This window comes from Toxorhynchites rutilus, chromosome 2 (assembly GCF_029784135.1).
Source record: "Toxorhynchites rutilus septentrionalis strain SRP chromosome 2, ASM2978413v1, whole genome shotgun sequence".
Lineage (NCBI taxonomy): Eukaryota > Metazoa > Arthropoda > Insecta > Diptera > Culicidae > Toxorhynchites > Toxorhynchites rutilus.
In genome coordinates this window covers 42,730,714-42,753,258 of record NC_073745.1, presented here as the reverse complement: position 1 = coordinate 42,753,258, position 22,545 = coordinate 42,730,714, and the positions used below count along the sequence as shown (strand labels likewise).

Below are 22,545 nucleotides of genomic sequence, written 5' to 3'. Positions count from 1 at the left end.
TATGTTCCCGAGAGTTCCCGAGCTCGAAAAGTAGTTTGCCGAATACGTCAAACCCTGACGAACAAAATGACGTTGAGTAGTGATGCACAAACGTGCACGTTTTTAAAGAAAAAATGATTAAAAGTCACATATTTTTGCTTTGTAACCACTGTACATCGCAATGGTGATTTAACAGTTATTTAAAACTTAGCTTTTTTAATTTTTACTGTAACTTAGAAAGAGTTTAAATGAATCCGCCAAATTACTCGAGCCAATATTCTTAATAACTTTTCTGAAAACACCCAAGTATTGATCCCCGATAATCGTTCGATTAATCGATTAATCGAATACTTCCTACAGAAATCGATTATTAATCGAACGAATACTGCGCAACCAATAATCGAAGCGAACGAATAATTTGCGTCGATTAATCGATCCAAACCCAGAAGAAAAAAAAATACGACCGCTGCTGTTTTATTTTTTTATAAGTTATTTTGATTATATTTGATTTACCATGTAGTGGCTCACCCCACTTCGTAAACACCTTGATCTGCATGTCTTGTCAGTGGGCTTTGTCATTAGTCATTTTGTTTCAACAGTGCTAGGGTTCAGACTGTAATCGCGACTTATGGCGCAAAAAGCGAATTGGAAGCGAAAGTGAAAGAAATATTTTTGCGGAGAAAATTTAACAAATACTGCAGGTATTTGTTAAATATATCTTATATTTTATTTGAAAAAGTGTTGAATTTTATTTTATTCGCAGGTTCAGATATCCAGGGAGATTGAAATCCTGTTCCAGAGAAAAAAGGACAGCGTTGCCTTTTCTTCACGGCCATTTTGAGCGCGTTTTTTCAGGTAATTTAGAATAGGTTATAAAAAGGTTCTCTGACGATAATTTTGCTGGTAAATGTGTTTCGACCATTCGGAACCACGGTATAAGGTCACTTCGACAAAGGCGATAGAGTTGAAGCATCAATGCCTTCCCGGGGGAGTACCGTTAGTCGCTGGTTAGTAGTACAATAGAACCCCGATTATCCGCTGAAGTGAGCCCGTAATTCTATAGAGCCTATTCCGCGGATAATCGGGTTTCTACTGCATTATATTTTTCTTTTTAACCGGGATTTAGGGAAAAAAAACTGATTATTCTCTGTAGCTACTCTGGTGTGCAAAGCAAAGCGTAAATGGTCGTTAGCAATTGCTGAAAATTTGTTATTCATGCATCATAATTATCCAGTGGTTAATTTTGAGTATTGTTTATAAATTAATACTGTTATGAGTTGATAATAATTTAATTTTAATAACATTTCTAATAAATAAGTAATCAAATCTTATTTTTAATTATGTATGAATGATGTTTATATGCTAATTGTGTTATAATTTATCTTATTTTTATGATTTTTTTTCCTAATATCCGGTATCCGGCCGGATAGTTTTGAATATCCGTTTCATCTCCAGTAATTATGCACTGAACATATTAAGAATAAGCTTCTAACACGTTAGAGTTTTCCGAATGATTGAATCATTTATGTTTACCGATCTAAATCGATTTATATTCAATTTTATCAATACCTGTTCATTGTGATTCAATATTTCGACACAACGAAACTAATTCGAAATATGAGTATTCTGCTGGAGCTTAATATAGTCGGAACCTTTTCGAGTCCTGCTTTTCAACAGAAATCAACGACGGAATACCTAAGGGAGAATGCGAACTTCGTCAGATGATATGTTAACGGCGATAATTTCATAATTTTTAACTCTCCTATATTCCCGCGCAAAATCGTAACTCGTATACTCACTCCAAAACTCCAGATTTTTTTTCTTTAACTTCATTCAGTTTTAATAATTATTTAATTCAGCCATCTCATTCACTCTCTGCCTGTCAAACCTATGCGCGAGTAGAGGAAAGTTAAAGCTGGTGTATTCAACATTCCTTTTCATTCCAAACGAAATCACAATTTATTTGTCATCAAATATTAGCGAGTTTTTCGGAGTTTTTTCATTGTCAAATGCAATTCTCTGATAAATGGTTCTTTGTTCCATTACCATCATTCATGGATAAAAACAGAAAATTTAATCGAAATAACTAGAAGTTGCTAATGGATTAATCATTTGATAAAATGAAACGCCAAGCATTGAACTACGTCGACGAAGGAATCTGATGTTGGTTAAATTTTTTTTCTGATTATCACCAGCAAACTTGCAAAGAATCTCAACAGTTCTTTGAGCAGATTTATAATACGGGACAATGCCCAACGTCATCATGTAGCTTATTCCAACACGACCGAGTTGGACCTTCTCAACGATCCTCGTGAATCTTTCCAATACGATCATGTCCTTCTGAACAGTACGAAATTATTTGTGACACATGACTGTTTCCAGGCACAGCTGATTGCAACATCCCAGGAGATGGCTGGTATGAGCTTTTGGGTAAATGACAATAATATTTGAAAGAAACTGGCTTGATTTATTGTGTATGCTTTTTTGATTTCATATGATTCATATGAACCTGTTTGCATATGTTGTAGGAAAAAATTCATATGCACATACCAAACAGTATGCTTTGCTTTCGCGTTTTTTGTCCTTTACCTTCGCGCACAGACAAAGGCAGGCAACATGCACCAAAGTAAATGTACACAGAAAAAAATATAAAAAATAAAAAATATACATAATATTCCAAGATAAATAAACATTTTTGTATAACAAACTTTCCAATTACTGCCATTATTTAAAATTCAATAGGCGATTTTTTTTGACAGGGCTTAAATTCATTTATATTCCCTGATTTTCAAGATTTTTCTAGATAGCCGACACTCTGTGATTGAAATTGGTTTATTCTTTTCAGATTGAATATCGATTGGAACCGAAGAAGCCTAATTGGGAAAAATTCGCGATGTCAGAAACACCTTCGACAAAAAATCAAGAAAAATCCAAAATCAGTCCGGCTTGGGAGTTCTTTAAAAAAATTGAGGGGAACAAAGTACAATGTAAATTATGTTTGCATATTCTAAGTTTTTGCCGCAACACGAGCAACATGCTCAATCATTTGACATTCAAGCATAAAAATTTGTCCTTCTCCACTGTTAATGAAAGACCGGCCTCGGTTCTAAATCAGGGACGAAAAAGAACAGCATCACAAGAATCTAGAATTGATACTACTCCCAAAATGGGTCCACGGCAACAAACTATTACATCGGCTTTCGATCGTCCTTTTTCATACGGAGGTAATCCCACCTGATTCAATTTTATATACATGATGGCGGCCACGAAAATAAATTTTTGTTAACTCTTCTTTGCATAATGGTGGAAATTTTCATCATAACATTGAATGCCCAAAAATTATATAAAAGAACAAGTTCACTTTAAGTTGAACTATACCACCCTGATTTATTTCACCAATAAGCAAAATCATGCAGAGAAGGGTTAGCAAATGATGAATTTCATCGTGCCTAGAATTCATTTTTGTATAGCATTTAGAGTTGTTCCTTATATTAAAATAATATTAATTTTCGTTCTTCCAATAGCATGTTTTGATTTTTTTTTGTAAAAATATGGACAAGCGGTTTTCAATTTGAGATTAAAAATGTTTAATGAGAGAGAATTTAAAGTTATCTAAAAATAATCATAGTTCAAATTGGTCACTTGGTAATGAAAACTAACATTTTTCGACTGTCGCCATCATAAAAAGACATGATGTCAAATGATATTCGAGCATTCTTTTTATTTTCGTTTTGTTTTCATTTTAGCTGGCGGTACCAAAGGAAAAGAAATAACAACTTGTGTCATGTACATGGTGTGTACGGATAACATGCCTCTTTGTACAGTAGACAAGAAAGGATTTCGTCAACTAATGAAAACTGTATGCCCACTATATAAAGTGCCGCACGAGACACAGTTTCGCGAGATCCTGAAAAATAAATTTATAAAAAGCAAAGAAATTGTCAGAAACCGCCTCCGATCGATCACAAGCATCTGTCTAACGACAGATGTTTGGACCGAAATGTTAAACGTCAGAAGCTACTTGGGGATCACAGGGCATTTTATTCATGGTAAGCTTGATCATTTTTTATTAAAGTATTAGCTCAGTAAATAAAATTTAACTATCCAAGATTAAAATTCGACAATATCACTAAATCTAACATTAGATTAATTGGACAATATTAGGATTTAGGACTAGGATGGAATTTCGCTCATTACTTAGGGTACTCATACACTGTTTGGCCGAAGCCAAATATTTAATTCTTTTTGACAGATAAAATTTGATCAACTTGTACTGATCAAATATATTCGAAACACGACAAGCAAATATTCAGTTATTTGTTGATAATTGATATAAAACATAAAATAAAAAAACATAAACATAAAATAGTGTTCGTATGTTTGTCCAAATCTCAAACCAAACTCAAAAAAAAGTATCAAATATTTGACTTCCGGACAAACAGTGTACGGCCGCCTTTTTTTTTAGCCAAAGCGTTTCTGGCTAGAACCATCTTGTAGTACAGGCTAATTCTAATTCCAAGGGATAACTTATCTTTGTTACATCTTAGAATTGTCTAAATTTGTTACAAGTGAAACTGAATAACTTTGTTCTACAGTAAGTTACATCTAATTGGACAGATATGTAATGCGATACGTTCAATTGGACATTTTTGTAAACCCCGAGTTTGGGGCCCAAATTATGGCCCCCCATTGAAAGTCGACACTGTACCACTGTCATCACGAATGTGAATTACAGGTCAGAACCTGAGACGAGACATGATAATAGGGGGCTGATTCCGGACCACTTTTTCTGTCAAACTCGGACAACTTGCAACTCGGCTTCTAATTGGTTGATGAGGAAAATGATTGACAAAGATAAAATACACAAAAAGTGGGATTTCTAACATTTTCACAGTATTGCCAAATATATTCAAAATTGAATAATAGTTGCATTCACATATCACTTTAGCGATAATATCTATTATGGATTCTTTGTATATTTTCGTTTCTATTACGTCAGCTGTTCAGTTCCTGAAGAGAGGGAAACATTGCATCGGAATTTCCATCCTACATTTTTTTGTGATTCTCCTGCCATCTAGCATAGCATAATAGCAGCGGACTAACAGAGAAGAGCATTCAATTATTTTCCAAATATAAAGCAGTTAGCAAAAAAAATAAGGATAACAAATAACATTTTTTTATATATTCTTTATTTGAGAGGCTTTTAGCCTCCTGGGCTGGTTCGCCTCTGATGTTATAATTTGGGAATGTATTATTTTATCAATATTTCAGTACTGATAGTATTTGAACGATATCAATCAATTATCAATTATAAGGCCTTATTCCCGTATACACTACACAGTGAAAACGAAATGAAGTGTATCCGCGATGACAACGATACGGTGTCGACATTTGGATACGAAATTCATTTTTAACAAGTCTTACTACTCGGCCCGAATGCACTTTTAAATTGCTAAAATCTGAACGAAAATATTTACTTGGCGTTATTTATTTACTCAAAGCACCCCTTTTTTACTCTAACTTAACCTATTTTCTATACACTTTCCGATATTCTCATTATAATACAAAATTATCTTCAGATACAATTTTTGTACGAGATTTTTTTACCATATGAAGAAAGCAAAGTTTTCCATTCACATTGAACACTAATTTGATGCGGAGAATTAATTTACATTCATAATTTCTATTTGAAAAATATTAATTCTACACGAAACCCATAATTTTCTTTAACTCGCAAAACGAAATTTAATGGCGTGCCGTTCTTTTCATTTTCATCGTGAAGTATAAACGGTAAAACGAACTATGAATTTAATTAATTTATTTCAACATATCATACTCCGACTATCAAATCTACGTTTTCTAGTTTTCTTTATCTCTTCACATTTTTTTTTTGCATACCAAAATAACGAGAAATACTTATTGTTTGAAATATGTGACATTCGGTTAAAAAATTTATACAAAAAAATGGTGCAGCTCAGAAAATACATGATACGAAGAACTCATGTTTTTCATGGGAAAATAATCTTCCGAAATTTTATGAAATTTGGCAACTTTCAAATCTCACTTCCCTATTATCTAGAACTTGGTCGACGAAATGCAGAAAGAAAAGTAAAAAGCCAGTTGTCACGTCTTGTCTAAGATCAGAACCGCTTCCAGTGTGACGCTGAGTGGTGCCTCTAAATGTCGAATTAGCTGTAACTTACTGTATAAATGCAAAGAAGTTGTACCACGATAAATCTTGTTCATACCTGAGGAAAACTCTTCCACTGCTAAATATGTTTAAAATATTCCAAATATTAAGACTAATTAATTGATTATCTAGCTGTTTTGAAAACCTTCACCTCTCGATGCTTAGAAACAATAAAATTTTACTGTTACCTGAGATTCAAAGGGCGGTTCATTTTGAATAATACTTATCTCTATTTTTTTTAAGTTACATACATTTATACCCTTGATTGGTTAGGGTAAAATGCAAACAAAAACCCAAATACTGAACATATCGCTATCATGTTATGAAAATTTGAGTCAATTTGTCTGTGAGTTGCGAATCTGCTCACCGACACCGCGTTCGATTACGGTTGTTTAAGAAAAAATTAAAGGTGTACCACCAAATCATACAGAGAGATTGAGAAGAAAACAAAAAAAAAATGATTTCGAAATTTCAGCTATGCTTGCTTATATAAAAAAAGGTTGCGTAAGATTGCTTTTTTCGGTTAGGATTAATTCCGATTGAGAATTAAACTGAAAATCCCTTTACGGTCGTAAAATATTTTATTATTTTCAGAGTATTTTTTACAAGCATGGCTTCCTTCAAACTTTTTGATGAACCATTTTTCGTTTAGATTCTCAACTACACTCCGTTTTGCTAGGAGTTGTTGAATGCAAACAATCGAAAACATCAGAATACATTGCGAATCTGTTGCGGGTTTGCTGCAACGATTGGGGTATTAAAAACGAAACAATTTCTTGTGTAACGACCGATCTCGGTGCAAACATACTAGGGGCAGTAAGAATGGAGTACGGTGAACGACGCCATGTACCGTGCTTCGCCCACACAATCAACTTGATCGCAAGCAAAGCAGTCCCCTTGTACAAAGAAGCATACGCAGCTCGGATGGAGCCGGTCATAGAAGAGGATAACGACGATGAGCTGGATGGTGTTGAGGATCATTGTACGATAGAGGTTTCCATTACACCAGAGAAAAATATGATATATATAATCAAGAAGATGAAAACAATAATCAAGTTCTTCAAAGCAAGTGAAACAGCCACCAGAGAACTGAGAAAACTGCAGTTGGCCGATAATAAAAAGGAAGGACAATGTCTAGGACTAGTGTTGGATGTCCGAACACGATGGAATTCGATTATGGCAATGATAGAAAGATTCCTTGTAATGGCACACTATATTTCAAGGGTACTGCTCGATGTTCCTAAAACACCAACTATGTTAACAGCAGATGAGTTGTCAATTTTGAAGGAAATCTGCAAAGTTCTCCACCCATTGGAAACAGTAACTACCGAAATGTCAGCTGAAAAGTACGTGACGATCAGTAAAATTATCCCATTGGTTCGGTTGCTAAAAATCGTAAGTGTTTTTTGTATAATAAGCATCAGAGTATTTAATATGTTTTGTCGTTTCATAATATCTTTTTTTCGCGTTAGTATTCCATTTTTGTCCCTCTATTACGTTATCCGCGATTTTTGTTATCCGAGGTTACGTTGCCAGACTATTCCGCGGACAATCGGGGTTCTACTCTATTATGTTTTTTTATTTAACTTTCAACGGGAATTTAACGAATATATAGTTAGAAACCTATTTAATTCAATTTATGGTTATTTCTCTGAACTTCAATACACTTGCCCAAACAATCTTCTAGTTTATGGACTCCATGCCTGAAGTGAGATTTGAGAACTGCCAGAAGTCGGAGGTTTTTAATATAAGTTTTACTGATTCTCACGATTTTTGGTGTATTTCTGAACAATCACTCACTTCGTTACTCAAATTTGTTCAAGAAGACGTAGTAACATTTTAGAAAACATATCGTTGAACCTAATCTAATCGAACGACATAGCCTATTGAACAACTTTTTAGTTCATTGATAATTTTTCACATTTTTTTTAAAATAATAACTCTGCCTGACTGGTTCAACGGTTCCTTTCGAGTAATAACAATATTTTTCATCAATTTCAGAGCTATACAAGTATGCAGCTTGATTCTGCTGAAGCTATGTCTGTAAAAAACAGCATTATGCTGCACATCATGAAATATTTCAATGATGTAGGAAAAAGAAAACTTTTCGCGGTCGCAACGCTTCTTGATCCCCGATTCAAGAAAATACATTTTGAAAGTCCTCTCACGGTGGCCCCCGCTATTTCATGGGTTGGTGAGTTAGTCTTTTCTTGCTTGTCCTATTGAGAAAAAAAAACAACACGACAGAAACAAAATATTTTATCGGCAATATTTCTGTTGCTTCACAGGGGAACTTGTCAGAACAGCTGCGGAAGAGTCACCTGAATTCGAATACGATCTTCGGATATCAGGAGAGCCAGAAACAAACACCATTACCGACGACTTGTGGGCGATTTATGATTCCATGGTAGCTGAAAGCAATCGCGTGCATGGAGATGACAGCGCCGGAGGAATTCCCATTGAACTGAGGCAGTATTTAAATACTACAGTCGCTCCGAGGACCTGTGACCCACTTATAGTGTGGAATGAAATACGAGCACAGTATCCAAACGTGCATAAAATAGCTATGCAATTTTTATGCAATTTTTATGTAATGAGAATTTTTTCAATACCTTTCAGTAACTCAAATAAAGAGCATAAAATTTTCTTCTCCAAGAAAATTGCTCTTTGGGTTCCCTAGAAACAGTAGGCGTGTTTGGTTTTGCTAGTTTGAATTTAGTTAAAGCAAAGATGGCGTCGAAACAGCACGTGCTCCGCGAACGCATTGTACGGTTCTACGAAACGCATTTCCAGCAAGGAAAAAAGTTCTCGGTGACACATTTTAAGGAAGAAAATGTACCTGTCAGTACGGCATATCGTATCCTGGGTTCCCTGAACGTAGAGCGGACGGTCGGAAGTGGTCGTCCGGTGACGATAATGACGAAGCAGAGGAAGACTTCGTTAATGAAGCTGTTTGACAACAAGGACGCAACCAGCCTGCATGACGCCGGTCGGAAATATGGCTGCTCCCACGTATTGATCCATCGGACCCTCAAGATGGAAGGAATCGTCTGCAGGAAGAAGACGAGGTCGCCGGAGTACACGGAGGAGCAGATTGTGACGGTTAAATCACAGTGTCGGTGGATGACCAAAAAATACCGCGGGACGTCTTTCGTTCTGTACAACGAAAGCTATTTTCCGCTGTCCAAAACGCATATTCCAGGAAATGATAATTACTACTCCAGCGACAAGTCATCCACACCGCTTGAAGTGAAATACAAGTTCAAGCACAAGTTTGAAAAAAAGGTTATGTTGTACATCGCCATTTCCGACCGGGGCATTTCAAAGCCTTGGTTTAAGCCGAGCGGTCTGGCAATCAACCAACAAATCTATCGAGAAGAGTGTCTCTCGATGAAATCCTGCTGCCGTTCCTGAACGAGCATCACGCGGATGGGAAGTACGTCTTCTGGCCGGCCGTCTTCCCATTACGCCAAGAAGACGCTGGCGTATCTTGGGGAGAACAAGATACCGTTCGTGCCGAAAGATCGTAACCCAACAAACTTGCCCCAGCGCCGCCCAATAGAGGATTTTTTTGGCTCACTCAGTGCCCTAGTGTATAAAAACAATTGGAGGGCCAAGGACACGAAGCAACTGACTACAAGAATCCGGAATTGTATCCGGGAAATGGACGTAAGTACCGTACAACGTTCTTGTGAGAGTATCGCGACAAAGTTGCGTCGAACAGCAGACCACGGCCCTTACTCAAACATTCACTGACATTTTTTTGAAGAAAATACATTATGTTATTAATAAAAAATACTGAAATCGATTAATGACTTCCTGCGAAACGATTTGCATGGTAAAATTCCATGTGCAAAATATTAGTTGAATGTGACCTCATTCACTAGTGTTGCAAACATCAAAATTTGAGTTTTTTTGAAAACCGACAAATCATACAAAAGGAGAGTACATGAAATCGGGATTTGAAAAAAATTGTGTCGAATGACTTAGAATTACATGAAACGTCGCGGCCAAAGCAGCTATGGTCACGATTGATATCAGCACAAAGCTTTGGTCATACGAAGGTAGCGAAGGTAGTATAAACATCGGTGATTTAAAACACTGGAAAAGAGAGCTAGAGACATTCATTGGCCATTGTTCAGCGCGGATTGATGGGGGGAAATGGCCAATTAGGCAATCGTTTGCTAACAATGAAGCCGAAGCGAATCTTGCGTGATATTGCAGCACACAGTCTTTCTTCTCACTCGCAATGCTTCGGAAAGGTGAACCATACGTAACACGATCCATTTGCAGACAATGTTGCTGGCGGTTATGTTCATGGCATCAGAGGGCCGGAGAAGTGGTTGAATGAACTAAACGTTGTTGGAAATGTATGCCAAAAGTCAGCATTAAGTTGGTGCCCAAAATGTCCTAACATTTGTACCGCTTCAATAGGGATTAATTCGAGATGCAAAATAATCACATGTGTAGTGTGTAAAGCGTCTTTCTGTGTACCCTCATCTAATCATACACATCTACATGATCGCCCGCCCGGACGTTCAACTGCTGAAACAAACGAGTCAATTCAATCGAAATCGTGCAATCGTGATCGCAATGGTCATTCGTTTTCGGTTACATAAACCTAGCTTCGCTTTACCAACTCTCTAAGCATACGTCTTTAATTATAGTTATTAGCTTACAGCATACCCCGCTTAAATCTGATAAATATGGTTCCTTATTTCTGTATTGTTTCTAGACAAACCATTTGCGTTTTGATTTGATGAATTATAGAGAAAAATAATCCTAGCCGCTACCTCATTTGGAATGATTGGGGGTTTAGTCACACATCAAATCGTGAGTATCTTTCATGATTCTATCCAAATCATGCAACTCTGAAACGATTGTCGAGTTCATATAATAACAGAAGCCACTTCCAACTATAAACCGTTGCTAATTCAATTAACAGTTACAACTAGAAACTTGATTGATTGTTTTAATTTTCAGCACGATTCCTTCGCTTCAAAGTGATTAAATAAACTATATTTTATTTACTTTCCATTGTATCGTGCCAGTCACATTTTTCAAAACTTTCGAGGATGCCTCCGCTGGCCCACTTTCCTGACTAATAAATATTTCATCCCCTCTGTGCAAAAAACGGCGTCATCTCCCCTCCACGCCAAACCCATTGCGACTCTGATAGGATGAGGAAACCCGATTAGAGGACTAAATTATTTATGCAAAACTCGCGCGCGTTGTTCCGACTTTCATGCGTTCAATCTGATTTGAACCCCATGTCAAAAGAAGTCCCTCCCGGCATCCAGGAAAAGTATTACCTCAGGTTAATACAGCCTCACAACCGGGAGCCCCAAACCGGGTGTCGTTCTATCAGTGACATCTACTCCGATAGGCATCTCCAACTCTACGGCGTGACAATGAGCTGGGGGTTTTTCGGCCGCGGCAAATGATAAATGATGGCTACGAGTCTTTTCCATAGATATTTCCGTATAAACACACCACCTAAGCCGTTCTTTTTTACGCTCCAGGGCCTCGCACTCGCCAGAAAGGGGTTCGGTGCGAGTAATATAAGCCGGCAGCCGGCAGTAGAATGAAGTGGTTAAAATCTATGGAAACTTACGGGATGTTGCGGGAAATTAATGGATGCTCGTAAAAATTACTAAGAGATTATATTCTGGAAAGCGCGAACGAATAAGATCGGACGTTGAATGGGACCGAATGCTAATCCCGGCCGGCTTTTGATGGTAATATTTGCTGTCACGGGTGGGTTGCGTTGTGGCGAAAGTTTTCTAAAGCTTGGTGATAATATATTGTGACCTTCGGAGGTTATGGAGGCTTTAGTGAGTTTGAATTCTTTGTGAGAGATATAATTTACATAAGAGAAGATGCAAACATTAATGTAACTAGTCGGATGGAAACATTAATGGGATTTGGAGCATAGAGGTAGAAAGATTTCTCATACAAATTCCTGATTTTATTTTCGAAGCCAATTCCGAATACTCTCTTAAGATTTTGGTTTTTATTCTTGAACAAGCATAACAATACTTGACTTGAAACCAGGACGCTATCGCTTCGGTGAGACAGATGATGAAGATCTACCAGTAAATCCTATATTCCTTGATCCTAACCAAACGCTGATTCGCCGAGAGTTATCTCTCTTAGATTCGTTTAGATTTTTAAAGCCCTACAAACGGCAATTTTGCTTGTCGACCTATCACCGATGTGAATTTTCTTGAAACCCTAACCTTGTATTAATCAGACTTTGTAGATTTGAGGATTCACTTCAGCACTTTCAACATTTTCCTTCACAGCTGCAATATTTTTGATGATAATATTGTCCTCTAACGTCTCGGATACCACGAGATTACGGTTAAAGTTGGCACGAATTATGCGCGTTATGTTAACAATTGCACATTTGTACATTTGAGTATAATATAGAGCAATTCTGCGCGAAATCAGCCAAAAACGATCGATTTTGACGCGACCTTAAATCCCAACATTAGAAATGGAACAAAATCTGATTTTTTTTTCAATAATCGATGCATTTTATTTGTTTCCTAGCGAAGATACGAAGTATGGCTATAAAATAACGAGACTGCGCGCCTGGAAAGCGATCTAGAGCGGTGGGGGGGAAAACGAATAGTGCGTTCGGTAGCTTGAAGTGTCTGCTATAAACGTACGAAAACACGTTTTTGTCACTATAGTAGTTTGCGAGCAGCAGCAGTTGAATGGAACGTGGTTTGTAGTGCGCGTCGGAAATCATGTGTGACGAAAACCACGAACAACAACGCACCTGCTCATAACGCGCTGTCAGTGAAACAATTTTTAGCCGATAAAGGCATTCCAGTGCTCGAACATGCCCCGTACTTGCCAGATCTAGCCCCATGCGACTTTTTTTCTATTCCCCAAGATCAAATCCGTGTTGAAAGGTACTCGATTTCAGTCCGTAGAAGAGGCGAAGGAAAAGCGATGCGGATTTTGAACGCCATCACAAAAGAAGAGTTTCAGCACTGCTTCGAACAATGGAAAAACGTATGGAAAGGTTTGTGAGGAGTCAAGGGGAGTATATTGAAGGGGAGCATATCGTTGTACCGTTATTTTTAAAATATAACCCTTTTTCGTAACCAGTCTCGTTATTTAATAGCCATACCTCGTACTTCCATCATCGTGCAGATCGTATTTTTTCCAACAAAGATGGCACAGCAAAAATTCATTCTTCCCATACCGGGAATCGAACCCGGGCCTTCTGGGTGAAAGCCAGATATCCTAGCCACTAGACCATATGGGAGATGGGTAACCTATTAAAATCATTTGCCGGTTTTGTTTATTTTTCGATTACTCAACAAGTTTCATAGTAAACTAGAAGATCCGGCGAACTCCGTCCCGCCTATTTTTTTATTCCATTAATTTTGAACATTGACGATTCTCCCCGATTTGTTCAAATCGTATATCAAATCATATATCCACGATCGATAACTTTCGAATTTCAATTAGATATTAAATGAAACATTTTTTGAATTCGATTGAATTCAACGCCTTTTATGTATTATTATTCTCACAAAGCTAATCAATTTCAGTTGAGTACTGCCAACAAAATAAATTTGAGGATATACATGTTCTACATTTGGTGGCGACAATAACAATCCGACTCGATAGTGATTTTTTCTTAGAATCTATAAATTTATTTGTTACTAGCTGACCCGACAAACTTCGTCTCGCCCAAAATTTATGTTTTGTTATCAATACCTTCAAACATTCACGTTTTCTTGCTAAGCGAATGTTCATGGGTCTAATCGCAGAACTGTTCATTGATTGATCTTCTAATCGACCCTTTAAAAATACCTTTTACTATTAAATTCTTAGTACTTCTACCAAAACTCGTCATTATAATATGAGATTATTTTCATCGTAATAAATAGTAGTATCGTAATCGTAATAAAAACAATCGTAATAAATGATTGATACAGAAAATATGATAGTATGAAGACAGCCCTAAATCGGACAATTCCTTCCTCGAGGTTTGCTCTTCTCAACACATTCGGCGATCCGTTTTTATTTGTATAGATATAAAAAGAGTGCGTTTTTTTCATCTGAAAATCCATTCCCTCTTTCGAACAAAGATCAATTTCGTTAGCGCAAACATGATATGGACTAATAACGCTTGTCACTATCTAATTGTAGAGCGCATGGGAATTATATTTTATGAATTTTCCCATTTTTCTTCAAAGTTTTCCGAATTTTTGGTTGGAATATGTTTGGTTGAAATATGTGTAATATTTTTATGGGACCCCCTCTCCATTTCAGAGGAGAGAGAGGTATCATACCGTCAAAGAAGCATTTATCGTACCCAAAAAAAAAACCCTCACATCCCAAATTTGGCTCCATTTGCTTGATAAGCTCTCGAGTCATGCAATCCCCTCCCCCGTTCTTTAGGGAGGGGGAGGAGTGTCGAACCACCATAGAAAAATTTCGTGCCCTCTAAAACCTCCACATGCCAAAGTTGGTTCTGTTCGCTTAATTGATTCTCGAGTTGAATCAGTTCAATAAAATATCAGATAAATTTCTTCCAAAATTTAGAAATGTATAAAACAAACCTGCAAGCTATATGCAACATACATTCAAAAAACTTGATCTAGCAATGCAGAATCGATAGACCGAACCTAAAGCTTCCGGAATTCTCGGGCTTCTCGTGGACGTTAGCGCTGTTCACCTCCCCACAGATACAACACCTAGCCGCTGCTTTATCGAGGGATAGCGTCTTACAGGCTTCCCCATCGAGCATGGTGAATATAAACTGAAAGTTGATTGAACATCGATACCGTGGGCTGATGCGTCATAATTGCTGCCTTATAACACATCAGCCCACGGTATCGATGTTCGAATTCACTGATGAATGACTCTACTACAGATTGCTTATTCAAAAAAAGGTACTGCGTCCACTTTTGTGAACATAAACTTGATAAGTCTGCAGAAATGTATAGATCCTAGACGGGGATTTTGCCACGAGGTTTCTCTTGTTACAACATAAAAAAGTTTGATGGGCACCATAGCAATCAAGAACAATAATTCATCTGTTGCATTTTCATTTGAAAGCTTTTGTTTGTAAGTACTGTGTCCAGAACTGCCGTCCATGCCCCATTTACAGATTAATTTCGCTTTTGTGGGCTTAGTTATGTGCAAGGTTTCACCAATACCTTTAACTAGTTAACCAGCTCCTGAATGTCAACGTTTTATGTTTCTTCATGAATAGTCTTTTTCCTCGAAGACATTCTTCCCACTTTTTGTTCCGTTTAGAACAGTATGGGTGATAAAAATTGTTTTGTAAATATGCTTCGGACAATCATCTGAACAATAAGAGATACACGAAATACGCATGAGGCTCTCAAGGAGCGATTGGCACTGACCTACAAATAATTGAATATCTTTTTGAACTGCCGGAAACTGCACCTAAGTCATATAAGCCACTTTTCCATTGAAATATACTCTACTTACCTTGATAATTTAATTCCATGTCAGTTGATTTGATGGCACACAAGATTTAACTTTTAAAAACAAGTTTAAAAACAAGTTGAAATTATTTTTTCTACGGCTCAACGCACTATGCGACGTATTGTTTGATCAACAATAATCTCTGATAATATATATGACATATGATATTTATCATTGCAAGGTTAGCGAAGGTTGTACAAGAAAAAGCGGAATGAAGATGAATACCGCTATTTATGGATTTTAATAGTAAGTGTATAAAATTACAGTAAGCATTTTTTTCCAACTGTTTACATCACGGCGTAATCGGTACAATGATGTCGTGAATCGATCTTGCACGAACACATTGTGAATCCCGAACTATCCGCTTGTGAGCTGTCTGAAATATTGAACCATCTAAAGGTGCGTCCACATTATGCCGAATGATGCCGATCGACCTGTACCAGGCGGCATATTCGGTTCGTTATGTAGTGTGGACGCCCCATCGGGTTCACGAAGCCGAAGCGCCATCGGATGCACGAAACCGTCACGAACACACGAAGCACAATGTCGTCAACGCTAATTTGCTTCGTTTTGTTTTGGTTCGACTTTCTCGAACCGGACCCACTTGTTTCGGGTTGGGTTCGGTTTGATTCGAGTCGGTTTTCGGCACGTCGGCAAGCTCGGGCGGTACGTCCACATTTAGTCGGCTTTACCGGGCGGCCAAGGCCGATTGGCGTAATGTGGACGCGTCTTAACAGTCCATCAGGAAAAACGGTATTGGCAGGAAGGCTTTCGAAAATGGCAGGAGCTACACGGACTTCTGTCCAGTACTACATGGACTGAAAAGTTCCGGGATTTTTCAATCAGATGGCGTCACTAAAGGATGAACAAGATTCATTTCGAGAGGATCATCTTGTGTGATACACCAATGATGAGTCGGCAACACTGGTAATATTACCTGTTACTACTGTCATACATGGAATCGGTGCTTTACTATCACGAATGTCACTGGTGTCTTCCGCAGCATAAACCTCTTTGGTGTCTGGCAGTCAACGCAGCAAGACGCAGTAAGTCCTTCTCGAATATACTGTAGAGTTGGGTGATTCCTTAGCTCCGGTTTATTCACACATCTGACACTAGCTTATGTGTGAAGTTTCATGACATTTCGTTAATTTGTTCACAAACTAAAGTTGTTTAACACGTTGAGCCCAACGTCGGTCCCTAAGGGCCGACTTTTAGCTTTTTGGTAGGAAAGTGCTGACTGACTGGGACTGTCAGTAACAAAATAATAAAATGAAAATATATACGGCTTGTTTCAGGATTTTTCACAGAAGGTGACTACTTTCTAGTCGAATTGCAGACTATTTTCTATTCATACAATAAGTATCTTGGTGAACTGGCACCGACACTAATATTGTGCACACGTTCTTGATGCGCGCTGAATGGAAAGCGCAGCAAGAAAAAATCGAGGCTTAACGTGTTAAGTCACAACATTGTAGGAAATGGAAAACGATGAATATCGTGTTTTGATCAACATTTATTTGATGGTATGGCGAACCGCACACATGATCTAATATCATATAATCACTACTATGTAACACATCTGTATCACATGTCACAAAGAGACAATAATGGCACATATCGAATATCTCTATTGCCTTTCCAATTGTAAATATACTTAGTTATGATAAGACTGAGAGCCCTTCTCAATACTGCTCGTTCAATAATCGCTGCTATGCCCACTGCTACGTTAGATGATCAAGCTGAAGTGGCAGACAAAATGTTGGAGGCTCCTCGTGAACAGATCTCTGCTGTAACATCATCATCATCATCATCTTCAACATCGTCACTCGAACAACGTATCGAAGCCCTATCACGACGTCTTGATGAAGTCCTGTACGGAAACATTAGCGGGCGTGATCGACACAATAGCCGTCCACGTACTCGTTCATTTAATTGCCGAGATGGAACCCCAGCGAAAAGCTAGACACCTCGTCGCTGGGTCTGTTGGTTTCACTACCGCCATAGTGCACAAGCTCGGAAATGCGAGAAGGCAAAGTAGCAGTTCTAAAGATCAAGACCCAATAAGCAGCAAACACTCACTTCTCCAGAAGACCAACAGCCCAAACCATTCCGCAAATGTCCAACGAATTCACATTCACGATCTGAAGACATCTAATCGATACCTTATCGAGACCGGAGCAGACGTCTCTGTTATTCCACCGTCATCAAGAGAATTTCACACCAACATTGTCACACCAGTTTTTCGCCGCGAATAGTACTCGAATACAAACATTCGGTACCAACCGCCTTAGGTTTGATCTCGTCCTACGAAGATCATTTGTATGGGTATTTGTCATCGCCGACGTAAAATCACCGATCATCGGAACCGATTTTCTCAAGCACTATGATCTCCTCGTAGAACTTCGGAGACACAAGCTTATAGATAATACCACCCGATTAGAAGTCGTGAACATCAACGCAACAACGGAACCTTCCATTACCACGTTTAACGTAAATTCACCTTTCGCTGAAATTCTCGCTGAGTACCAAGACATCACCATCCTCTATATGAAGCACAAGTCAACTAATGCCAGCACTGTACATCAAATTATCGCTAATGGTCAACCTGGACACCCGTGGACAAACTCAGGGAAGCAAAGGCTGAGTTCCGATTTCTAATGGAGCAAGGTACTTGTCAACCCTCGAAAAGCTGCATTTCATGGAAAAATCTAATGGAAAGTGGCGACCGAAATCTGAAAGCCATTACTGTTCCAGATCGGTATCCCGTGCCTCATATACAGGATTTTCCAGCATCCTGTATGGGAAATAGATATTTTCTTGTATTGATTTACAACGCGCATACCATCAAATACCGGTAGCCCCGGAAGATGTTCCAAAGACAGTCATTACGACCCCATTTGGTCTTTTTGAGTTCAAATATATAACGTTTGGACTGCGTAATGCAGGGGATTTCCCTGGACCCTGGATTTCCCAAAACCGACATTCGCAAAACAATTGAAGAGATTTCTCGGTACAGTTAATTTCTGCAAACGCTTCATTCCGCGCGCTGCAGAAAACCATCAAATTCTACAAAGAGTGATTGAAGACAATGTTTGCAACGACACAAAAGTTCTCGTCTAACGAGTGTTACATAAAAAATGAGAATTTTTTCAATCAAATATAAAAAAAAAATTTCATCGATTTCAGTATTTTTTATTAATAACATAATGTATTTTCTTCAAAAAAATGTCAGTGAATGTTTGAGTAAGGGCCGTGGTCTGCTGTTCGACGCAACTTTGTCGCGATGCTCTCACAAGAACGTTGTACGGTTCTTACGTCCATTTCCCGGATACAATTCCGGATTCTTGTAGTCAGTTGCTTCGTGTCCTTGGCCCTCCAATTGTTTTTATACACTAGGGCACTGAGTGAGCCAAAGAAATCCTCAAATGGGCGGCACTAGGGCAAGTTTGTTGGGTTACGATCTTTCGGCACGAACGGTATCTTTTTCTCCTCAAGATACGCCAGCGTCTTCTTGGCGTAATGGGAAGACGTCCGGCCAGAAGACGTACTTCCCATCCGCGTGATGCTCGTTCAGGAACGGCAGCAGGATTTTATCGAGGCACTCTTCTCGATAGATTTGTTGGTTGATTGCTAGACCGCTCGGCTTAAACCAAGGCTTTGAAATGCCCCGGTCGGAAATGGCGATGTACAACATAACCTTTTTTTCAAACTTGTGCTTGAAATTGTATTTCACTTCAAGCGGTGTGGATGACTTGTCGCTGGAGTAGTAATTATCATTTCCTGGAATATGCGTTTTGGACAGCGGAAAATAGCTTTCGTTGTACAGAACGAAAGACGTCCCGCGGTATTTTTTGGTCATCCACCGACACTGTGATTTAACCGTCACAATCTGCTCCTCCGTGTACTCCGGCGACCTCGTCTTCTTCCTGCAGACGATTCCTTCCATCTTGAGGGTCCGATGGATCAACACGTGGGAGCAGCCATATTTCCGACCGGCGTCACGCAGGCTGGTTGCGTCCTTGTTGCCAAACAGCTTCTTTAACGATGTCTTCCTCTGCTTCGTCATTATCGTCACCGGACGGCCACTTCCGACCTTCCGCTCTACGTTCAGGGAACCCAGGATACGATATACCGTACTGACAGGTACATTTTCTTCCTTAAAATGTGCCACCGTGAACTTTTTTCCTTGCTGGAAATGCGTTTCGTAGAACCGTACAATGCGTTCGCGGAGCACGTGCTGTTTCGACGCCATCTTTGCTTTGACTAAATTCAAATTAGCAAAACCAAACACGCCTACTGTTTCTAGGGAACCCAAAGAGCAATTTTCTTGGAGAAGAAAATTTTATGCTCTTTATTTGAGTTACTGAAAGGTATTGAAAAAATAGTCATTTTTCATTTAACACGTGTTAGGATGAGGTTTCGAGCGAGGCCTTTGTGCGATGTAAAGAAGATTTAGCAAACGCTGCCCTTTTCGACCACCCTTCTCCAAAAGCCAAACTTGCGTTGGATGTCGATGCATCGAACACAGCCATAGGAGCGGTTCTCCATCAGATAACAAATGATGCCTCTCGCATTTTTCTCTCGTAAGCTGTGTGAGAGCCAACAAAAAGCCAGCACCTACGATAGGGAACAGATAGCTGTTTACGAAGCCATCAAACACTTACGAGATACACTACAAGCACGAGACTTTTGTATGTATACCGATCACAAGTATGTATACCGATCACCACTGTATTCCATCAGCGACCTGAGAAGGCAAGTCCAACACAACAACGCAAACTCAGTTTTATTAGTGAGTATACTACTAACATTCGGCATGTGTCTGGCGAAGATAATAAAGTCGCCGACATGCTTAGTCGCATTAACTCCATTACCACTAATGTGGTAGATTACGATCGTATGGCCGAGTTCCAGAAATCGGATCTCGAACTGAAAAGATTTTTGGAGAGTCCCCCACTCAGCACATCAGTAAAGTTGAAATTACTAAAATCACCCGTAGTTTCTTCACCTCCGTATTGCGATGTATCCACGGAGGCTATTCGACCGTTCGTTCCAAAAGAGCTTCAGCGAAGTATTATAGACAAAATTCACATTACTTCGCACCCCGGAATTCGCGCCACCACCCGTTTAGTCTCGGGGCGATTTGTTTGGCCGTCGCTTCGTCATGACTGTAAGCAGTTCGTCGCTTTTTGCATGCCATGCCATAAATCAAAAATACAACAGCATAACAGAACACCAACAGCCATTATTGTCGTACCACAAAGTCGATTTGTGCACTTCCACATGGATCTCATCGGACCAACGCCGCCGTCTGAAGGTAACATGTATTGCTTTACTATCATAGACAAATTCACCCGATGGCCGAATATGACAGCACTTTCGGTAGCACGTGCCTTTATCATTGGCTAGATCGCACGTTTCGGCGTACCAACGAACGTAACTACAGATTGTGGTAGACAATTAGAATCAGAATTATTTCATACACTTACAAGACTGCTCGGAATTACACACTTGCGCACGACTCCTTATCATCCAAAAGCAAATGGTCAGATCGAGCGAACACATCGACAGCTCAAATCAGGCATCATGTGTAATCAAAATTCTCGATGGACTAAAGTTCTGCGATAGTACATCTCGAAATGCGATCATCGCTGGAGGAAGATTTCCAAGCAACACCTGCTGAGCTCACATACGGTACATCACTTTACCCGGTGAATTTTTGAATTCCAGCGAAAATAAGATGCCAACTCCAGATTTTTTTCGGATCTAAAATCCACCATGTCGAAGTTGAAACCTACATCAACTACCAACCATTCGAAGGAATCTGTTTTTGTTCAAAAACATTTATCCACATGCAGGCATGTTTTCGTGAAGGTAGAAGCAATCAAGCCACCACTCTCTCAACCCTACGATGAACCTTACCGAGCGATCCGTCGCAAGAAAAAGGTTTATATAGTGGATATAAATGGTAAGTCCACTACCATCTCGATCGATCGCCTAAAAGCAGCGTTCATACAAGCAGATGAGTCACGCATCAAAAACCAACCAACCAGAACCACAGGAAAGCCTAGCACCTATCAAACACGCTCGGGCCGTCATGTGAGAATCCCTCGTACATATTGGTAATCTAAGGGGGAAGTAGTGTGGCGTACCGCACACATGATCTAATATCATATAATCACTACTATGTAACACATCTGTATCACATGTCACACACAGACAATAATCAAACATATTGAATATCTCAGTGCTCTCCCCATTGTAAATATTAGTTATGATCAGAGCTGCAATTTGTAACAGTCACTGCATATATTTGGGCTACTATGACGACCATTGCAACATTACCACCAAACGACGTGCAACAAAATATAATCCGACAAGACAAATTCCTCACTCTTCGATGCTAGATAGTTTGGCAGAGTGTTTTGACCATCAAAGCATATTACAAGTCATTGCACTATGATCGTCAAGACAAGAAATACCATGAGACCTGATGTAATCGAAGTTTACACGTTTACCAGGATGCATTTGTTCACGTTGCTACCTGAATATCATTCTTATGTAAAATGCTAAAACTTCGGAGAAAACAAATGATATAAATGAGTCTAAACGGACTTTCAAATGCGTGATTTTCGAATTCGGGCAGAAATTTCAACGAAAAGAGAAATTTCTTCATTATTTCAGCTGGTGGAGATTGTTCAAGTTTTGGTCAATTATATAAGAGGGGCTTAGAATGCAAGGGGTATAAGTGACTTGATCGATTTCTCTTCATCAACTTTTTCTTTCGTGAATAACTCAGCACACAAAAACGTTCCAATTTGGTTTTGCTATAGAATCCGATAATTGAGGTTCTGACCTATCGTCCACATTATCAAATAAGCTGGGAATGT

General features: G+C 38.9%; 1 protein-coding gene, 1 long non-coding RNA gene and 1 other non-coding gene across 3 annotated transcripts; 2 read left to right on the top strand and 1 right to left on the bottom strand.

The window, feature by feature from the left end:
• Window positions 1–302: 302 nt before the first annotated feature.
• On the top strand, window positions 303–2,986 carry LOC129768049 (uncharacterized). The gene is made up of 3 exons (XR_008741620.1): window positions 303–680; window positions 743–834; window positions 2,825–2,986. It is a non-coding gene; the product is annotated as an uncharacterized LOC129768049 (long non-coding RNA).
• Window positions 2,987–3,075: 89 nt separating this feature from the next.
• Window positions 3,076–21,064, top strand: LOC129765698 (E3 SUMO-protein ligase ZBED1-like). Its single transcript, XM_055766115.1, has 6 exons — window positions 3,076–3,203; window positions 3,726–4,028; window positions 6,822–7,564; window positions 8,171–8,363; window positions 8,458–8,576; window positions 20,399–21,064. Exons 1-6 carry the CDS (start codon window positions 3,146–3,148, stop codon window positions 21,062–21,064), a joined length of 2,082 nt encoding a protein of 693 aa, XP_055622090.1. The 5' UTR covers window positions 3,076–3,145.
• On the bottom strand, window positions 13,380–13,451 carry Trnae-uuc (transfer RNA glutamic acid (anticodon UUC)). The gene has a single exon. It is a non-coding gene; the product is annotated as a tRNA-Glu (tRNA).
• Window positions 21,065–22,545: the final 1,481 nt, after the last annotated feature.